This window comes from Myotis myotis, unplaced genomic scaffold (genome assembly GCF_014108235.1).
Source record: "Myotis myotis isolate mMyoMyo1 unplaced genomic scaffold, mMyoMyo1.p scaffold_m19_p_2, whole genome shotgun sequence".
Lineage (NCBI taxonomy): Eukaryota > Metazoa > Chordata > Mammalia > Chiroptera > Vespertilionidae > Myotis > Myotis myotis.
The window spans coordinates 6,022,161-6,042,778 of NW_023416324.1; the positions used below are offsets into that span (position 1 = coordinate 6,022,161).

Sequence of the window (20,618 nt, forward strand, 5' to 3'; positions counted from 1 at the left end):
GTCAGCTTAGGAACATGACTTGCTTTATAGCCAGGTGGAAACATTTCACACTGTAACCAAATGTCTGAAGCGTTTTCCTGTGCCTCATCTCATTTGATCCTTTCAGAAGTCCTCGAGTAGGTAGATAGGAGACTTGGTGGAATCCTATTTTCTCTTGATTAGCCAGAAAACAGAGATTTAGAAAGCTTAGAAACTTGACCTGACTGAATAGAAGTAAGAAATGGTGGACCTTGAAAATGACTTCAGGTTTTCTCACAGTGCAGAATATAATCAAACACTGCTGCAGTTAAATATTTTACCTTTTGTTCTCCCTGAGTGATCTACAATAATAATCTGCTTCGTGTTGGTATTTACTGCTGTGTTGCTGACAATTACCCGAAAGAGAAATTGGGGTGTTCCACTGGGCTGGAAAAAGTTTAGCTAAATCAGAAAGCAGGTCTAATTAAGCAAGTTTATCCTATATAATGAAAGCCTAATATGCTAAGTGTCCGGCTGTCCGTTCAACCAATCAAAGCATAATATGCTAATGATATGCTAAGGCCGCTCAACCACTCGCTATGACATGCACTGACCACCAGGGGGCAGACAGTCAACCAGTTGACCAGTCATTATGATGTGCACTGACCACCAGGGAGCAGATGCTCCAACAGGTAGGTTAGCTTGCTGCTGGGGTTCGGCTGATCAGGACTGAGCAAGGAGCAGGCCTAAGCTGTTAGTCAGACATCCCCTGAGGGCTCCCGGACTGCAAGAGGGTGTGGGCTGGGCTGAAGGGATCTCCCCCCCCCCCCAGTGCACAAATTTCATGCACCAGGCCTCTAGTCTACATATATATAAAGCTCTTGCTGGTGCCAGTCGCACGCGTGTGTTTCAATCTGTCATTGTCAATCATGAATTTGGTTGACACTTCTATTATAGAGAAAGGGCAAATAGCGATATTAAAATATTTCTTCTAATTAATTTCCTTTCAATGTGCACTAACTTCCTTTCAATGTGCACCAAGCCACTAGTATGACTATAAAATCACGTGAGTAAAGAATCCATAGCCTGTCATTGGGGTCTTCACACTGGCACAGAAAACCTGAATGGGAGTTTTTTCTGGGGTTCACGCTGTAAGTCAGAATTCCTTTATCCCTAGCACCTGATGGTCACGGCTCAGAGGTTCACGGTGCAAATTGAAGAGAAGCTGCTCCTCAAGCTGCTGAGTTTCTTTGGCTACGATCAAGCAGAATCAGGTAATGGTGAACGTTCTAGGTTTGTGTCTGGGAATTGACCCGAGAACGGCATTTTTTAGCCTGCTTGTGGAAATAAGGTTTTGGATATAAGCTCTCTTTCCACGTCGTAGCCTGAACTAGGAAGGTTTGTGTTTCAGTTTTCAAAGTATTGCTTGTTGACAGGTTGAAGTACATCTGGGCGTGAAGGAGGCTGCTCAGAGGTGTCCTGGAATGCCAGGCGCTAAGCCTTTGGGAAGCTGTATACTCTTCCTCTTTGTTTTGCGTTTTTTAACTCCTCTACTCTAGGCTAACAGAAATGATGTTAGTTATTTAGCAAACCACTTTGTTTCCTAACCTTTGTTTATGAAGCAGACTGACGGCCAAGAATCAGAAATCCCTTCGGCAGTTCTTTTGGTTTAGTTGAAGAAAAAAATTGGCTAGCCTCAACTCCTTAACTTTTTACATTCACCCCCTTATGCCTTACAAAGGCTTTTAATTACTTTACTCTTCTTTGGAGAGGGGAGTGAGATAAGCTGTTGAGAAACCTACAGTTTTCCAGCTACAGAAATCATTTTGTTTTAATTCCTCATCGTGGCCTTTGCAAGACTGTATACTAGAGAAAACCAGTAATGCTTAAGTCTTTGGAAGACTACAGTCATAGCTGAGCCTGGAGAAATGATACAATAGAAACATTTATGTTTATTGCCCCTGTCTGCTAAGGAAAAAAGGAATCCCCGGGACATGTGTGCACATGCACATACATAAACACCATGCAAGCAAAATATTTTTGCCTTTTTATTCCAGACTTGGAATTGAAGCTTTTCGTGTATTTGGGATTAAGAACAAGATGCTGTCTGTTTAGTGCTGTGTTTTCAGTTTGGGTTGGAATGCTGGTGTTTATTTGTGCTTAGACAGTCACTTAGGAACCTGCCTGGCAGGTATCTGTTTCCTTTTGGTATCTTCCTGAGAAGTTTTACTTTAAATTTGATTGGATGTGCTTTTCCTGTAAGCTGCTCTAAATAATTTCCCCTCCCCCCACTCTGCCAAGCATTGTATTGTGGATTTAGACTCTGTAAAGGCCTGGCCTGCCTTTCACCGGAATATCTTCTCTGCTTCCTATTTCTGTGTCCTGATTACAGATAAGCTAGGCTCTGTTGCAATATCTTTTTTTTTACCCCTTTTTTCTATAAATAGAACTCTAATAGGTACAGCATTAATTTATTTGGTAAGTAGATATGTATAATATCTTTGTTCTTATTTCTAAGGCACATGCAGCCAAGTGAACATAAGCTGCCCAAATGGGTGTGGGCACAACATCGAGTCAAAGGGCACATTGCTGTGGCTTAGCCCTTAACCTTTTTACTTCGTGAGATAATAAGTAAAAAATAGGCCTTGACTCTGCTGTGCAAACGGATGCTCACCGCTTGGGAGAGAGAATGCTGCTGGTTGTGACATCAGTTCTGCATAGCCTGCAGCCTGTTTCTTTCTAAGGCATTATGTTTTGTTCCGATTCATTATTTATTGGTCATTGTTTACTTTGATTTGGTTAAAACACACTCCAAGTACTTACTTGGATGTCATCTTCTGAAATAAATTCAGAAAATCGAGGTCATTTATAATAATAATAATGACAACAGCAACATGGTTTTTAGAAAACTTATTACCAACAAACACACCATTGAGCTCTCGCTTACCCACCTGGATTTTTTCCCCAAAGGTGCTCTGCCAGGGAGTACAGAGCCATAAACCAAAGATTAAGCTATTGTGCTTTTTTGGTCAACAACATGCAACAGATCTGCTTTTACAAGGAAATGCATCAGGATACTGTGCATAATTCTGAACCATGAAAAACTAAGTGTAGAGGGAATCGATGTTTACATTTTTCTGTGAGTTTTTAAATATGTGAATCAAGTGTTTGAATCATAAGGCTTCAGAGATTCATTTTTTATAAAACAATTCTATCTTTGTGCCAGAGGTTGAAAAATATGACGAAAACCTCCACGAAAAGACAGATGAGCAAGGGGGAACACCCATTCGCTACTACTTTGAAAATCTCAAGATCAGCATTCCCCAGATCAGGCTGAGCGTGTTCACCTCCAACAAGTTACCCCTGGACCTGAAGGTGAGCTGAGAGCTGGATACATTTTAAACAATGACTTTTCCTCAGAAAAGAGTGAGTGTGTTTACTCTTTGCTTTTTCTGTCCAGCACCATTTGTAACAGACATTTTTACAGGTTTCCTTCTTTAGGGGTTTACTGACTCACGTGTGTGTGTGTGTGTGTGTGTGTGTGTGTGTGTGTGTACATGTACGTACGTGTTCATTTTTTTAAAAATGTTTAAGTATGACTTTGCCGAAGATTAAGGAGTAACAAAAGAGTAGACAGAGAAGTACGTTAGAACTCACCTGCTCCCTGCTTAGCTCTTGGCTCATCTCAGTGAGGTAAGAGCCTCCTTGCCTAGGGCTGCTCCCACACTCAAGAGGAAAACTACCACCGAGACAGTCTCTTCCTTTTGTGCCCAAGACCTGCCTGCCCCTCCTGGTTCTCTCCTCCTCTCTGCGTCTTCCGCGTCTTGAGTGGGTGACACTAGAAACGCCTGCCACTTCAAGGAAGACGTGGCCACATCCCCACTCCCCACAGAGACGTGGCCTTGCCTACCCCCAGACCAGACGCAACGCGATCATCTTGATACGCACCTGACACAGTCTGAGCAGCTTCTTCATTTTCTGCAATAAACTCTTCATTAGTCTGGTCAACATCAGATCATATTTGGATAAGAACAGGGCCGAGTGGCTGCTTCATGAAGGCAGCAAAGTGGGGCTGAGCTGCTGGGTCAGGTCCAGGGGTGGGGGATTGCCCTGCAGCGTAGACCGGCAAGGGTGCCCTTCCTGACGCACTGCCCGTTGTCCCATCTGCTTCATTTGCTTTAATTTCATGTTTCCCAGGAGACTGCAGATACTTACAGTTAGCATGGGAGTGGGGGAAAACCATGGGAAAACCACTATCTTGCTAATATCCACAAGTATCCACTTGACTTCTGTGACCCTTCGGAATGAGTTTGTTTGATAAAGTGTATATTCCCCCGAGCACTTGGCACTCGCCCAGCGGGCCAATGTGAAGCATTTCCTGAGAGTTAAGAACTTCTTGTTTTTAAATTCATCTTACTAAGAAACACAGACACCTAAATATGCCTTTCAGATTGCTCCCAGCAGAAAACTTTCCCCCAGACTGACAACTGCAGCCTGATCTTCTCCAGGGGAACTGGCTCCCTGTGCGTCCCCGGTCTTGCCGCCGCATGTGCGCCCTGCATACAGTGGCCGGGAATCGTTCAGGCGAACGTTTCATTGGCAGGCACTCTGCGCGGGAGCATTTGAAGGCATTTTCCAACAATTGTTAAGGAAACTCAGTGGAGCGGCCACATTATGAGGTGCGGGCGCGGCCACCCTGAGTGGGGTCCGTCCGTGTTCCCAGCAGGGTGCTGGGAGTTGGGACTTCAGAGTGAAATTCACAGCTTGTGGAAGTCACCGTTTTACCGTGTCTTGGTTTCTCCTAGTGGAGCCTGGGACTCATAAAATAATGTCATTTACGCAAAGAGTTTCCTAACTCACCTGCTCCCTGCTTAGCTCTTGGCTCATCTCAATGAGTTAAAAGCCTCCTTGCCTAGGGCTGCTCCCACACTCAAGAGGAAAACTACCACCGAGAGTAATATCCCTTTATTAGCCGCTCTTAGGAAGAGCAGCGTGCTCTTCGCGACGATATGTAATGGCTGGAGTATGTGCTTAGGAAATGGAGCCCCGTCCCAGCGCAGGAGTCACAGGAGTCTGACTAAAAGGTAACCGTGTCTTTGGTGTTGAAGGAATAATTATCTTGATTCCCTTGACGCCAGGCCAGAAGTGAGGCTGTCAGGAATCTCAGAGCGAAGTCTCTTCAGGTTTACACCGAGGGAACGTTATTGCAGATGGATTCTGTTCAGAAGGACTCGAAGCAGTCTCACATCTGCTATCTCAATTGGATTCCTTCCTCTGTGATGGGAGAAGGGGGAGGTAATAAGTTCCATTTCACAAATGCAGAGAGGAAAGCACAGCATCCCCACCCCCAGTCTCCCCATTATTCTCCCAAGTCTGCAAGTTAGAGTAGCCGACTAATATGGAGAATGCCAGGTAGCTTATATGTTCTCTCTCTCTCTTTTTTTTTTTAAAGATCAAAGAAGCCAGGAGCCTTTAAAAGGTTTCACAAGGTGGCCTACAGCAGTTCTTTTCCCATTTAGAGCATGGGGGTATTACAAAAGCAGGGCTTTAATTGAGCAATCTAGTTTGGAAGAAAACCCACATTTTAATGGTCAGAGAGCAAGAGGGTGGGGGTGAGGGGGAATTTCAAACAAAGACACTATTTAAAAAGCCTAAAACTGTCTTCTCAAAGGCTTGAAATAATTTGTTGGGAAACTTCAGACCCTTTACTTTTTTCCTCCCCTTCCTAAATAAAAACCAGATTTGTTAAAGGAAAAAAGATCCAGTATTGTTAATTGTATTTCAGAAAGTGCCAGAGAGGGAAAGATCCCTGTAGTTTTAAACACTGTCCCAAGAGGGAAATGGGCAGATACCCTGCTTCACATAAACAGTCTCTATGCACCATAAATAAACCTTTAAAGAATGAATTCCAGACAGTTTTGTTTAGTGCAGGATAAACTCCGAGAGGAAAGGACGTGGCCCAGGGGCTGGCTTGCGATCTGAGACCTATGGCGTATGGACAGGTATTTCTCCTTTCAGCTCTATAAAGTTTCTGGAAGACTTCAGCAGTTTTTGTCTGGCAGAGGTCGGAGTAGACACTTTCCTATTTTTATTAGGAACTTATGAGCACAGATTGTTTTCCCCAGAATCCATTTTATAACAGGAAACTGCTACTTGAGTAAATGAGCATCAACTTAGTATACTACTGTATGTGATTAGTCCTCTAGTTACTCTAAGAAAAAGCCCTGTTTGGCTCTTTCCCTCTCATCCCTTCTACTTCGACCAGAACAGCCTGAAGGTGGCAGGATTACTCATACCAATAGCTGTATGGCAGCTTTTTCCAATACGGGAGGCCCCAAAGCAGTAAATGACAAGGGCAGGTCATTTTATTGAAGGGCCAGAATACTAGTGTTTCCTTGGTTCAGACAAAGCACAGCAGCCATTCAGAAAGGGGATAGTGTCTCCAGTGGGTGAGGGTTTGACAACTCAGTACAGGTTTCAAAGCCTTCGCTACTCTGTGTGGTTCCTCCTCTTCAATGTTTGGTTGCAATGAGGAAGTTGGGGTAAAAGCTTTTTGCCTTAAGCCTTTGTTTTGATCTCATTTCCTCTTCTCGGAGAAGAAAGCAGTGCTCTGAGCTGTGTTGACAAAACAAACTCTGAGCTGCTGTCAGTACCTGGCTTCCCCAGCACATTTGTTGTGTAGCTTGAAGCAAAACAGTTAAGCCTTCAGGACCTCAGTTTCCCTGTCAATGAAATGAGGGAGATAATGCCTGTTTATTACTTCATCACCACTCACCCAGGGTGGGTGAGACGTGCAGGAATGAGCAGCGGAAAGTTTTCCAGGAGAAATAATATAATCCTCCATTCTGGTCTCCATGCTCTCCACCTAATAGGTAGTTACTGTTGTGAAAATTAGCATGGTCAAGTCTGAGACCTGGTAATAACCATCTCCATCCGTTTTGGCCATCCTCTTAGCATTTCTTTAGTTTTACTTATAACAAAAAGGAGAGTGTTAGTCTGAATTAACTTGAGGATGCTCTTAATCTCTAAAATGTCTTGTTCTCCAGTTCTTATTTAGTAAAAGGTTACAAGTGGCTTCCCACAGCACCAAATCCAGTGGCTTTTTCCCTTCTTTGTAGGGTCCTCGCCGACTTTGGCATTGCTGCCTCTTGACGTCCGTCCTTTCTGGTTCTTCTTACTCTCCTGTTTGTTTCTTCTCTGGCTTTTTCCGTTTTCTTTTACTCTCTTCCTCCGTCTCCTAATCTCTATGTTAAAGGCCATTTCTTTTTTCCCTCTGAACTAACCTGTTTGGTTATATCACTAGTCCATTTTTAAAAATCATATGATTGGTCTTTTATCTGACTTTAGAAGCTCTTTATGTAAGTTTTGTATTTGATATAAGTTGCAGGTTTTTTGGTTTTTTTTTACTTTGCTTTTGGTGTTTGTGTGTTTTTAAATCATACAAAAGCTTTCTGTTTTAATGTTGTCAAACTTAGCAGTCTTGTGTGTCTTTGAATCTGAATTTTGAGTCACAAAGAAGTTTTCCCACTCCCTGGTTTTAGACGGTGTCATCTTCAGTTTTGTGGTGTCATTTCAATTATGAACATACTCTTGTTAAAAGAAAATACATGCTAAAAGATTAAAAAATAAATAAGAAAATAAAATAGAAAGTCCATTAAATTTCACATGAGATTTTACTGTAAAGACATGTTGACTCAGTGGGAAATATACAGGTGTTTTAATAAGTGCTATTAGACTATCTAGTTAGCCATATAGAAAAACATAAAATTAGATTTATTATTCATATTCTACAAAAGGATAACTTCTAAGTGGATCAGAGATGTACTATTATTAGCATGAGCAAGTGTTTTCACATCCAAAAAAGAGAATTTGGGATGCTTTCTAAAATCCTTGAAATATCAATCATGTTAAATAAAAATATAAATTGGAAAATAGACTACATCCAAAAATTATTAACTGGCTTATAGCAGACCCAAACCAGCTGAGAACTACAAGAAAAGCTAGATATTAAAAAAAACACACAAAGTCTGTTTGAAGGTGTTGGAAAGCTACCAAGATAGCCAGGACTCAAGGGTCCAAGATTTATGAGAGGCGGGAAACTCGATAAGGTGAGCACACTGTTTACTCTGCATTTATTCTTGAGACATTTCTAATTTGTAAGTGGTATGGGGACAAAGGTAGGGCAGTTAGGCAGAAAGCAGCTGCCAGAAGGCAGAGAATCCGAGGAAAGCTTTTGGCAGTCTCATGAGGCTGGCAGAGCAAAAGTTGGGCTTCATTGCTACAAAGAGAGCTGGTAATTGAGGGGCTAATACGTTACAGAGAAGGGATAGGCACAAAAGAGACCCCAATAACCTGAGCTGCTTTATTTCTCGAGGCAGGTGCCAATTTCTAAGTAACCTAGTCGGACAGAAGCCAGGCAAAAAGTGACAGCCAAGAGACTGAAGAGCTAAATAGACCTTTTAGCAGTTTACGGTGCTGGAGAGAGTAAAGATGGAGGAATAGAATTGGTTTTCAGTTTAGATCACTGAAGAACTATACCAGGCCTTTATGAAGACTGAAATCTAGCCTCGATAAAACACAAATCCTGATTGGATTACACCCCTTTAACTGCCTGCCAGAAGCTAAAGACTCATCCAAAGTCTCTATAAGTTTTCATACAAAATGTTACAGTTAATCACAAATGACCAGGCCTACCAAGAGAAAAAACAGACACTAGAAACAGAGCCACGAAAATCAGTTGCATCCTACATGTCAGCACCAATTACTGAGAAAAGGAAAATTCGAAGAATGTATTTATCATAGTGTTAAGAAAACATCAAATACAGAATCATTATCTATTACTGTGTAAATAAATCACCCAAAACTTAGTGGCTTAAGACAGCCATTTTTTTGTTGTTCATAATTGTGTGGGTCAGCAATTAGGGTTGTACTTAACTGAGTGGTGCTTCTGTTGCACTCACCTGTGATTTTTCATGTGTCTGTAGTCATCTGGTGGTCAACTGGCACTGAGTGATGTAAGAAGACTTAGTCACAGGTCAGGTGGTTGCTTTTGGCTGTCAACAGAACCTCTTTCCACATGGCCACTCTTCCTCAAGGAAGCCAGTCTCAGCTTCTTCACATGGTAGCAGCATCAAAAAGGGTAGAGCAGAAACTCACGATCTCTTGAGGCCTAGGCTCAGATGTCACACAGTGTTACTTCTTTTGCTTCTTATTGGTTGAAGTAAAGTACAAGGTCAGTACAGATTCAAGTGGAAGGGAAATAAATTCCACTAATCGTAGGAAATGCAAAGAATTTATGGTCATTTTTAAGAAATATATGTTTTTATTGATTTCAGAGAGGAAGAGAGAGAGATAGAAACATCAATGACAAGAGAGAATCATTGATCGGCTGCCTCCTGCATGCCCCACACTGAGGATCAAGCACGCAACCTGGGTATGTACCCTTGACCAGAATTGAACCCGGGACCCTTCAGTCCGCAGGCCAGCGTTCTCTCCACTGAGCCAAACTGGCTAGGTGTATGGTCATTTTTAATCTACCACCGATACCTAGGAATAAATCCAACAAAGAGTATATAAGACCTCTACCTGGAAAACAAACATTATTGTGAGAAATTTTAAATAGTTAAAAGGGACATTAGAAGGTTCAGTATTGTAAAGTTGTCATTACTCCTAAAAATGATCTTTAGATTTAGTCAATCTTGTTGAAAATTTCAGCAATTTTTATGTGGCAGATTAATAGGCTGATTCTGAAATATATTTGTAAATAAAAAGTGCAGAGTAACTGAGGTAATACTGAAGAAAAATAATAAAGTTGGAGAAACTACACTATTAGATTTAAAAATTGTTATAAAATTGCAGTAATTAGGACAGTGTGGTATTGACAGAAGGCAGGAGAAAATGAATCAGAAAAGAGAAACAGATACATAAATACAGTCACTTGACTGATGGCAGAGTTTGCACTGTACTGCAATAGGGGGAAGGATGAGCTTTTCAATAAATAATAGTCAATTTGTCCATTTGGAAAAAAAATGGCTCTTGAGCTCTATCTACTTCACACTATATATAAAAATCAAGTCCAGGTAGATTTTAGATTTAAACATGAAGAATAAAATAATAAAAATTCTATAAGTAAACATATGGGAATACCTTTATGAATTGGTGTGGATAGTAACCCAGACACAAAGATGGATTTCATTAAAACTAAGAATGTCAGATGATTTGAATTGTTACACTGATGCTCTGTGAGGTGTGACAGGGATAGCATGTTAGAGTTCTGATGGCACTTTCTGTTCAATGAAGTAATCTTATTCCATTCTAATATTTTTAAGTAATAATTTTCTCCCCATTATAAAACAACAACAACTAAAAATGTGTGAACATAACAAAACTATCAAGAGTAATAAGACAAGTCACAGAATGGGAGAAGATACTGATAATATATCTATTCAACAGACTATTTGTATACAGAATGTATAAGAAAACTCCTACAAAGCAAAGAAAAAACAGACAACCCACTACAAAAATGAGCAAAAGACTTGCATAGACACTTTTTAAAAAAGGATATCTAAATAGAATGTGCATATTAAAAGATAATTAATCTCATTCCTCAAGAGGAAAATGGAAGTTAAAACCACACTGAGATACCATTGCACACTCATCAGAATATTTGTATTTTAAAAGCTTTCTATACCAAGTATTGATGAGGATATAGAATAAGAAGTTTCATAGACTGCAGAAGACAATGTAAAGTGGTTCAAGTGCTTTGGAGAACTGCGTGGTAGTGTATACTAAGGTTGAATGTGTACATTCTTTATTGGGGGGGTATTTTTTATTTATTTTTTATTTTTTTGAATTTATTGGGGTAACATTGGTTAATAAAATTATATAGGTTTCAAGTGTACAATTCTATAATACACCATCTGTATATTATATTGTGTGTTCACCAGCCCAAGTCATTCTCCTTCTGTCACCATTTATCCCCCCTTTACACTCTTCTACTTCCCCCACCCCTCTTTCCCCCTGGTAATCACCATACTGCTGTCTGTGTCTGATTTTTGTTGTTGTTTGTTTGTTTGGTTGGTTTTGCCTATTTCCTTCAACTTTTTCACCCAGCCCACATACCCCTTTCTCTCTAACAGCTATCAGTCTGTTTTCTGTGTCTCTGAGTCTGTTTCAGTTTTGTTTCTTTGTTTGTTTTATACATTCTTTATGACCCAGCCATTCTGCTCCCATGTTTATATCAAGAAAAATGCATGCAAAAGTGCCCCAATAGACATATTCAAGTAGGTTCATAGCAGAATTATTCATAATAGCAAAAAATTTGAGATAACAGAACTATTCATTAACGGCAATGATTAAATAGTGTTCTATTCATACATTAGAATACAATGCAGAATAAAAATAAAATGCAGCTAATGCCCACTCTCACCACTCCTGTTTGACATAGTACTGAAAGTACTAGCTATTGCGATCAGACAAGAAGAAGAAATAAAAGGCATCCAAATTGGAAAAGAAGAAGTAAAACTGTTCTTATTCACAGATGACATGATACTGTACATAGAAAACCCTAAAGACTCCATCAAAAAATTATTAGACTTAATAAATGAATTCTGCAATGTAGCAGGATACAAAATTAATGCCAAACAATCTATGGCATTTCTATACACCAATAATGAACTTGCAGAAAGAGAGACTAAAAAAGCAATCCCATTTACCATCGCACCAAAAAAAAATAAGATACCTAGGAATAAACCTAACTAAAGAGGTAAAAGACCTCTACTCAGAAAATTACAGGACACTAAAAATGGAGACAGAGGAAAACAAACAGATGGAAGAACATACCATGTTCATGGATTAGTAGAATCAACATCATCAAGATGTCCATACTACCCAAAGCAATTCTGTAGATTCAATGCACTCCCCATTAAAATACCAACGGCATATTTCACAGACCTAGAACAAACTTTCCAAAAATTCATCTGGAATAAAAAAAGACCCCAAATAGCTGCAGCGAACCTGAGAAAGAAGAACAAGTAGGTGGAATCTCAATACCAGATATCAAGCTGTATTGCAAAGCCACTGTTCTCAAAACAGCCTGGTACTGGCATAAGAACAGATATATAGACCAATGGAATAGAATAGAGAACCCAGAAATCGACCCGAACCACTATGCTCAATTAATATTTGACAAAGGAGGCATGAGCATACAATGGAGTCAAGACAGCCTCTTCAACAAATGGTGCTGGGAAAATTGGACAGATACATGCAAAAAAATGAAACTAGACCACCAACTTACACCATACACAAAAATAAACTCAAAATGGATAAAGGACTTACACATAAGACGGGAAACCATAAAAATACTAGAGGAATCCACAGGCAGCAAAATCTCAGACATATGCTGAAGCAGTTTCTTCACTGATACTGCTCCTAGAGCAATGGGAACTAAAGAGAAAATAAACAAATGGGACTACATCAAAATAAAAAGCTTCTGCACAGCAAAGGAAACCATCAACAAAACAACAAGAAAGCCCACTGCATGGGAGAACATATTTGCCAATGTCATATCTGATAGGGGCCTAATCTCCAAAATTTATAGGGAACTCATACAACTTAACAAAAGGAAGATAAACAACCCAATCAAAAAATGGGCAATGGACCTAAATAGATACTTTTCGAAAGAAGACAGAAGAAAGGCCAAAAGACATATGAAAACATGCTCAAAGTCACTAATCATCCAAGAGATGCAAATCAAAACAATGCGGTACCATCTCACACCTGTCAGAATGGCTATCATCAACAAATCCACAAACGACAAGTGCTGGCAAGGATGTGGAGAAAAAGGAACCCTCGTGCACTGCTGGTGGGAATGCAGACTGGTGCAGCCACTGTGGAGAACAGTATGGAGTTTCCGCAAAAAACTAAAAATGGAACTCCCATTTGACCCAGTGATCCCACTTCTAGGAATATAACCCAAGAAACTAGGAACACCAATTAGAAAGGATTTATGCACCCCTATGTTCATAACAGCACAATTCACCATAGCTAAGATTTGGAAACAGCCTAAGTGCTCATCAGTAGATGAGTGGATTAGAAAACTGTGGTACATCTACACGATGGAATACTATACTGCAGTAAAAAAGGAATTCTTACCATTTGCAACAGCATGGATGGAACTAGAGAGCACTATGCTAAGTGAAATAAGCCAGTCAGAGAAAGATAAATATCACATGATCTCACTCATTTGTGGTATGTAATGAACAACATAAACTGATGAACAAAAACAGATCCAGAGACAGAGAAGCATCGATCAGACCGTCAAACCTCAGGGAAGGTAGGGGAGGGTGGGAGTAAGGGGGAGAGATCAACCAAAGGACTTACATGCAAGCATATAGGTCTAACCAATGGACACAGACAGCAGGGGGGTGAGGGTGTGAGTTGGTGTGATGGAAGGTAATGTGGGGATAAGGACACATGTAATAATAAAAAAAAAAGTGCAGCTATGTGCAGCAACCTAGTGAATCTCACAAACTCAATGTTGACTGTGAGAAGCCACATACAACAACGTACAGACCAATGATTTTATTTAGATAAAATTCAGAGCAGGAAAAGCTAATCTGCTGTGATAGAAGTCAGATTAGTGGTGACTTAGGGGAAGAGGGAGTAGTGACTGGCAGTCCGAAGATGGGGAGGGAGGGGGTGCTTCTAGGATAATCTATTTTCTAGTGTGGATGGTTCCACGGTTGTGTTCACTTTGGGAAAGTTGTTGACCTGTACATTTGATCAGTACACCTTTCTGTACATTTGGTATACTTCAGTCAAAAAGTAAAGTATGACAAGCACACAGATACAAAACATCAGGAAGAATTACGCTGCGAAGCCAATAGTGTTTATTTCTATGTGATACACGTTACTTTGGGTGATACATATATATTTTCCTCTTATAATTACAGGGAAATTCCTTGTTTATAAATATCAGAGCCCTATTCCCGTGGGAAAGTTGACATGACTTGTAACTCTCATGGAATCCAGAATTAAGTGCCCTGGAAGGCCATCGTATAGCCTAACTATGTCCTTTTCTTCCTTCCCTAACTAGGCTCTAAAAAGTACCTTGGGATTTCCATTGATTCGGTTCGAAGATGCTGTGATTAATCTGGATCCATTCACTCGGGTCCATCCCTATGAGACCAAGGAGTTCATCATCAATGACATCCTCAAACATTTCCAGGAGGTGAGCTTTGGAGAGGTGTCTAGAGCTGGAGCATATGCAGGGTGTTTGCTTTGATTGCTTGGGAAATTTGGCTACTAAGACATTACTATTGAGAACCCACATTTCAGCTGAGGTTGTTGAGTTATGGGTCAGGTCATGGCCCACGAAGCCTGTACACATCATGAAAACCCCGAAACAGTGCATTTGATTTATGAGCCATGAGTCTGGTCCTTCAGAACCAGTCTCAGAGGCCTCCACGAGATTAGTCACAACTCTCAAGACTTTAACTGATGCTGTAATGATAACACAAAATGCTGTGAACTCTTTATTTACCAGGCCTGGGCCTCCTTTCAACAACCACACCGATGTGATTAGAGCCTGTGAGATCCTGCCCTAGAGTTGAACTTTAAAAAAAAACCTTTTTATCAAGTTGGACATTTTCCATTTGTACTTATTATCCAGGCTGCAAAGACCACAACATAAAGCCGAGGCTTACTCCTCAGCGAACAGATAGGTCATGGTCGTGTCAAATGTATTCGCTGTCAGAGTCAGAAGATGCCCTCTTCTCGCTTCCTTCCCTCCTCCTCCCCATTTTCCTCCTTTCCCTCTGTTTCCTTCCTTGCTCTTCCGAATTGGTGATAATTCCACTGAACTGTAAGGAGAGTGATAGGGCAGGTGTCCCCGGAACCTGGACCCAGGCGGTGGAGGTGCACAGAAAATGGAGGGGTTCTTGATAGGTCCGAACGTGTCCTCTTTGGGGCCTGGATCATGAGGGACCCCAGATCTTCCCTCCTCCCTCACTTCACGTTCTCTCTGCTGCTGGTTAATTCCCTATTTGTGGGAACAACGGAAAGGGGAATATCGAGCACATAGTAATGTACATACATGTAAAGAATCCTGTTTCATACCTTTTTTTATTCTTCTGAATGGCTTTGAGGATTATTTTTAAGGAAAATTTATGAGTGTTGGGGGCAACCTCTGGGATATGTGCATTTGGGAGAAGTTTAGGTGGAGCTTGTAGTTGGTGAGAATGGAAAGGTGGTTGTTGGTGTTGATGGATGGGGGACAAGGCTGATTTCTAACCTCTGTGCTTGGGACACTGCAGTATAAACAGGGGCTGCTCTTCTTTTTGTCTCCCTCCTCCACGTGACAGGAACTCCTCAGCCAGGCAGCGCGGATCCTGGGGTCGGTGGACTTCCTTGGCAATCCCATGGGGCTTCTGAATGACGTTTCTGAGGGGGTCACTGGACTGATAAAGTATGGAAATGTCGGGGGCCTTATCCGAAATGTTACCCATGGAGTATCTAACTCTGCTGCCAAGGTAAGGAAATACAGGTGATGTTCCATGGTCATCCACCACGTGAGTCCTCTACATTTCTGTAATTTCTGGGATAGTACGAGGTTTTGAGAAGTTACATACATGATCTTCGCTTCATGTACTCTGTCTTCCCCTCACCTCTGATAACCTGGCACCGGCCCACTGCGTGCGCCCCTGAAATACATCCTGTTCCTTCTCCCCATCACCACTGCCTTCATCCAGACTCTGGTGTCTCTTCCCTGGGCCACTGCAGTCCCCCTGCCCCTGGACTTCACTGCATCTTCCAGAGCTACCAGAGTGAACTTGAAAACATGAGATTTGATTGTGCCATTTCCCTGTCTAGAATCTCCCAGTTCCTCCTCACAGCTTACACGATGAAGTCCAAACTGAAATACGGCTTTCTAGAATGCAGCGACCCTTTGAGTTGTCTGCATTCAGCAACAGGACAGCGGGGTAATCCTCCAAGCCTTGCTGTCTCAGCAGCTCTTCGTTCACTGGCCTCTTGTTTGGTGGACATTTTGCTATTGCACAGTTACTTCTGGGCAGGAGCTGATTTTACGTGTGAAGCTGGGAAAGGTGCCGGCAGTTGAAAGGGGGTTGCTATTTGACAATAGACAAAAGGCCGCTAAAGGTCTCGGTTCTCCTCCCCTTCCTGTCAGCTTCACAGACTTCTTCCAGAGGCTGACCTTTTCACAAGGGAGCAGGTTGGAGAGAGCTCCTGTGCCCTCTGCTCATTCATTGTAGAGCGTTTGCTGTCGGGGAAACCCTAGGGGCACGTGTGCCCTCTGCCACCAGGTGTAAAGGTGGCTCTCCCGGAGAAGACGCTAATGGCGCCACCTAGGAATTTATCCTGAAGGGCAGGTGGAAAGCGGAGTTGATGGCATGCCTGTATTGCACAGCCTTCTTGGTAATGTGTGGAAGCTGGGAACGCATTCCTGTTTTCCAAACTATTTTCTAGAGCTGATCCATTCTTTCAATACTATAGTTCTATTAAACCAGCCCCAAAGTGTATAGTTTGGTTTGTGGTTCAAAATAGGCAACTCTGGCTTTTGGAGATGGGAGAAGGAGATTTTGTAATCATGTTTGGAAATAGACTTGGATTCAGAGTCGAATGAGCACATGCATTCCATCCTTGAACTCTTTCTTGCGCTGCCCGTGGACCTTCACCCGACGGCAGCACAGCCCTGCTCCGCCGTGGCACAGACTCCCACGGACTTGATGTGGGCAGGTGTGTGTAAATGTTTATTGTAAGCGCCAGTTTAAAGATTGTACTTAATTTTGTTAAATTCTAATCAGCATAGCAAGTGTCCTCGGTTTTATAATTTCTTTGTTTTTGTATCTGGGCTTTGCTTTAATTTGGAAAATAAATGCACTGTGTTGTACCGAGAGGCCTTTCTCAACCTAGAATAGAAATGCACCTTTACTGGCTTTCTGTGAGAATAAAAGGAGATATGATGTCATAAAAAATATAGACTGAGAAATGGGCTTCACTTTGACTCTTATATGTGCATCAATGTAAAACGTTTAGACTGTAGCCACCAGGAAACTATTAATACCCTTGAAATGAAAGCCTGTACATTACAGTCTACAGAGGAGGGGGCCTCGGGCGCAGAGAGCGGAGAGTCACGCTCCATCTGGGCCAGTGTGGCTCTTAGAACCCTCCATAGTTAACCTGTGGATGTGAAGGAAGAAGGTGGAGACTCCACAGGTGAGCCCTGTGGGCTTTCCCAGAGTCCTCCGCTGCATCCTGAGGAAGAAGGTTGGGCCTCTCTATTCTTTCTCATTTATGGAAGTCTTGTTTATTTTCTGGTTCTTGTTTCCCCTGGAAACTTTTTGAAGCTTAAGAGTCAGCATGAGAATATAACTTAAGCAGAGAGAGAGGGCAGAATACTCCTGACCCCTGATGACAATGGTCATGCATTTTATTGGATTTCATGCTTTGTATTATTGGTGGGTTTGCATATAAAGGTACTGCTTTCCAGGCCCCAAGGGCTCTCGAATGGGAAGCCAGCTTCCCAAGTGGGTGGGTCCTTCTGCATGCAGTTCTCTTGCCTTTAGTAAGCTCGTCAGTATTGGTGCCACAGGCTGCTACTCAGAGGAATTGCTGTGTAATTTATCTTGATACCAAGATCCCTGGATGTGTTATAAAGGTTAGTCCATATATCTCTAAGATAAGAAAACAAAGAGACTTAAAGTTACTATTCATATCAGCAATGATAGCTCTAAATGCCAGGTCCATCAACTGAATACCAACTCAAGTAATCTGTGATTCTGCATGTATGTAGTGTGGCTAAAGATCTCCATTTTCTTGTAGTGTTGTGGGTTGAGATCAGACCTTTAATGTTGCTTTGGGGGAATGTTGTGTTTGCTTTTCTGTGTATACAAGAGGAGTTTAAGGAAGTGCAAATGACCACAATAATCAACTGTTGGCCTGTGGGAAGTATTCCTTTAAAGAGTGCCTAGGTTCCCTTGATTAAAGAAAGGGGTCAGAGATGACGGGACTGCACCTCACAGAGCCCCAGCAGCCAGCCAGCCCCACAGGGCTGCGAAGAGTAGACCTTGGTTCCATGGGCTGTGTGTGGAGTGGAAAAACTCATAAACCTCTTGAAATTAATTATAAATATTATGTGTGTGTGTGTGTGTGTGTGTGTGTTTTTCCTGAGCAAGGATGTAAAGTCTTTATTAGATTCTCAGAGAGGTTCATGCCTCCCCCAAAATTGTCATTTTTGTAGACATAGGGTTGTGTGTTAAGGGGAGCTTAGGGCTGATGAGTTCCAGTCTCATTCCTCCCTTTAAAGCAGGGGTGGGGAACCTTTTTTCTGCCAAGGGCCATTTGGATATTTATAACATCATTCTCAGGCTATACAAAACTATCAACTTAAAAATGAGCCTGCTATATTTGGTCAAACATTTAATTAACTCACTCCTAATGCCTTGGCAGGGCCAGAACAAATGATTTTGTGGGCCTTATAGGTCGGACATTCCCCACCTCTGCTTTAAAGAATCCTTTTCTCTGTTAACCTTGAAAGCTGTTTTTTAACCTATGAAAAGGTGATGGTCATTTCCCCTGACCCTCTGCCCTGAGGAGCAAAAGAGATGAAGTAGGTGAAAATCTAGTGAGAAGTTAAGAGGGAATTCATTCTGTCACTTAAGGTCTTAGTTATCTTGGATAGATGTTGTGAATTACTCACAGCAGATTTTTAATTTCAGGGCTATCATATCCACTTCTGGAATTTCTCGTTACATAAACAGTTACTTAATTTATTTAATATTAGCCTCAAGGAACTATAGCTAGAAAATAATCTGTGCCCTTTATTTCTCTTATCCTTTTCCTTTCATCCCCCAACCCTCAGAAATCAGGTTCAGGATTCCGGCTCTAAGATGATAGGTCCCAGGGATTAGCCACCATGCTGGGGGCCTCTGTTCCACAACTCACTTGCCTGGATCTTGGAAAAATGACTCCAACCCTTTGAGTAGAACCTCAAAGATCTGGCCCCATTCCTAAGGCCATGGCAAACCCGCCACTCCTGAAATCCTTTCATGGCATACGCCTTATTTAATAAAAGCACAGCATTTCAAACCCTAAAACCCTGTCAGAGAAACGGCTCCTCTCTGCAGCATGAATTTTCCTAGGTGGGTGTCATGTGACTACCTGTAGCCCCTCTGACCTCTTTCAAAGCCAGAGTTCTGGGGAGACGCCCATTGAACAAATTCCCTCTCTTATATAGACCCCAGTTCCCCTTCTGTCTGTAATTACTGTGTAATATTTTCTTATACTTGCAGGAAAATTACATAGTTCTAAAAAAAAAGACAAGTTCTTTTCAAACTAGGAAAACCTCAGATGTTAACAATAGAGCAAATGATCCCATTCTCTCTGCTGCCCCTGTAAAAACTCAGGGGTTGCTCTCTACAGCTGTCACCTGGTCTTCCTAAGGGAAGAAAGCCAGCAGCAGACTTAATTTCTTCCAGCAAAGGGGAGAAGCACTTTTGATCATCACGGGACCTCTGCTCTGTTCTGTGCTGCTTCCCATTTTCTCTTTGTGTCATTATCAAGGCCGTATAGGATGCTTTTGATCCCGGGTACTTTTTTGATCCCAGCTATGTTTTGACTCTGTGCTTATAAATGCAGATATTTTAATAATTTTCCCTATTTTTAACCAAAATCATTTTCATCAAAGTCAATTGTTGTTCATGGAAATTAGAATTCATGGTTCATTATTCACTGCATGTTCCTATTACTGATACCTTTTGCAGTGGTATGGGCAGGTATGGTAGGGTTATTTCTCTCTTTTTCTTTATGGTGTTTATTTCTAACGAGCCCAAATTTCCCAGCTCAAATTCTGCAGATCTAAATTTTTGTCAAGGCAATGTGAGCTTTCTGTTGGTTTTTACTTAATACATTTTATTCTATGTAGTTAATTGTTTTATTGTTTTTAGTAAGTTTTGTTAGTCATGAACTGGATAAAGACCTAATATTTCTTGGTATAAACAGCATTAGTAGGAAAAAGATGAATGAACAGGGCTGAACACCCTTCTTCACTAGGGAACACGTACCAATTTGTAAATATTTATTGAACACCTGTTTGTCAGCCCTTGTGGTAAATCCGTTACATCCATTCATTGGGTGTAATATGTGTGCTAATGTCGTCTTCAGACCAGGAAGATGAGACTTGGAGAAGTTAAATAATTTTGTCAAGATCATACAACTAGAAATGGCAAGATGGATTTGAAACCAAGTCTAGCTAATTCTAAAGGCCTTCCCCCCACCCCCAATATGATGTATTTCCTTTGTTTGTCATAAGGCTTTCTTCCACACACTATAGGGAATATAAAAAATGAATGACTGCTAACTTCACACCAGAAGCTTATAATTTGACATCACTTTGTTAGCTGGCAAGGTGACTGCTACTGTATCGTTTATGTCAAGAAATGGTGGTGATTGTGCTCATTCTTACGTTGGATTGGTCGTGACCATCACCATCTCCTTTTAGGCATGTAGGTTCTTACTAGAACCTTGGTGATTGCAAACATAGTTTGACTCATGTGGCATCATTTGATCATCATAATTACCTGGTCAGCAGATAGGGTCGGCGGCCTGAGCCCCATTATATAAATGGAAAACTAAGGCCAGAG

At 41.5% G+C, this 20,618-nt stretch overlaps 1 protein-coding gene and 1 non-coding gene across 13 annotated transcripts in view; both read left to right on the plus strand.

Annotated features, from left to right (window-relative positions):
- VPS13D (vacuolar protein sorting 13 homolog D) overlaps positions 1 to 20,618 on the plus strand; it is a 221,325-nt gene that overhangs the window by 130,468 nt on the left and 70,239 nt on the right. For all 12 annotated transcript variants that reach the window (XR_004973974.1, XM_036348853.1, XM_036348857.1 and 9 more), the window contains 4 exons: positions 1,136 to 1,232; positions 3,185 to 3,333; positions 14,054 to 14,188; positions 15,321 to 15,488. Coding sequence is in view for 11 of the 12 variants with exons in the window: in XM_036348853.1 (XP_036204746.1) it covers positions 1,136 to 1,232; positions 3,185 to 3,333; positions 14,054 to 14,188; positions 15,321 to 15,488 (549 nt within the window). In the remaining variant the exon portion in view is untranslated. The remainder of the gene's footprint in view (positions 1 to 1,135; positions 1,233 to 3,184; positions 3,334 to 14,053; positions 14,189 to 15,320; positions 15,489 to 20,618) is intronic.
- LOC118677925 lies at positions 10,167 to 10,240 on the plus strand. The gene has a single exon (XR_004974631.1). It is a non-coding gene; the product is annotated as a small nucleolar RNA SNORD28 (small nucleolar RNA).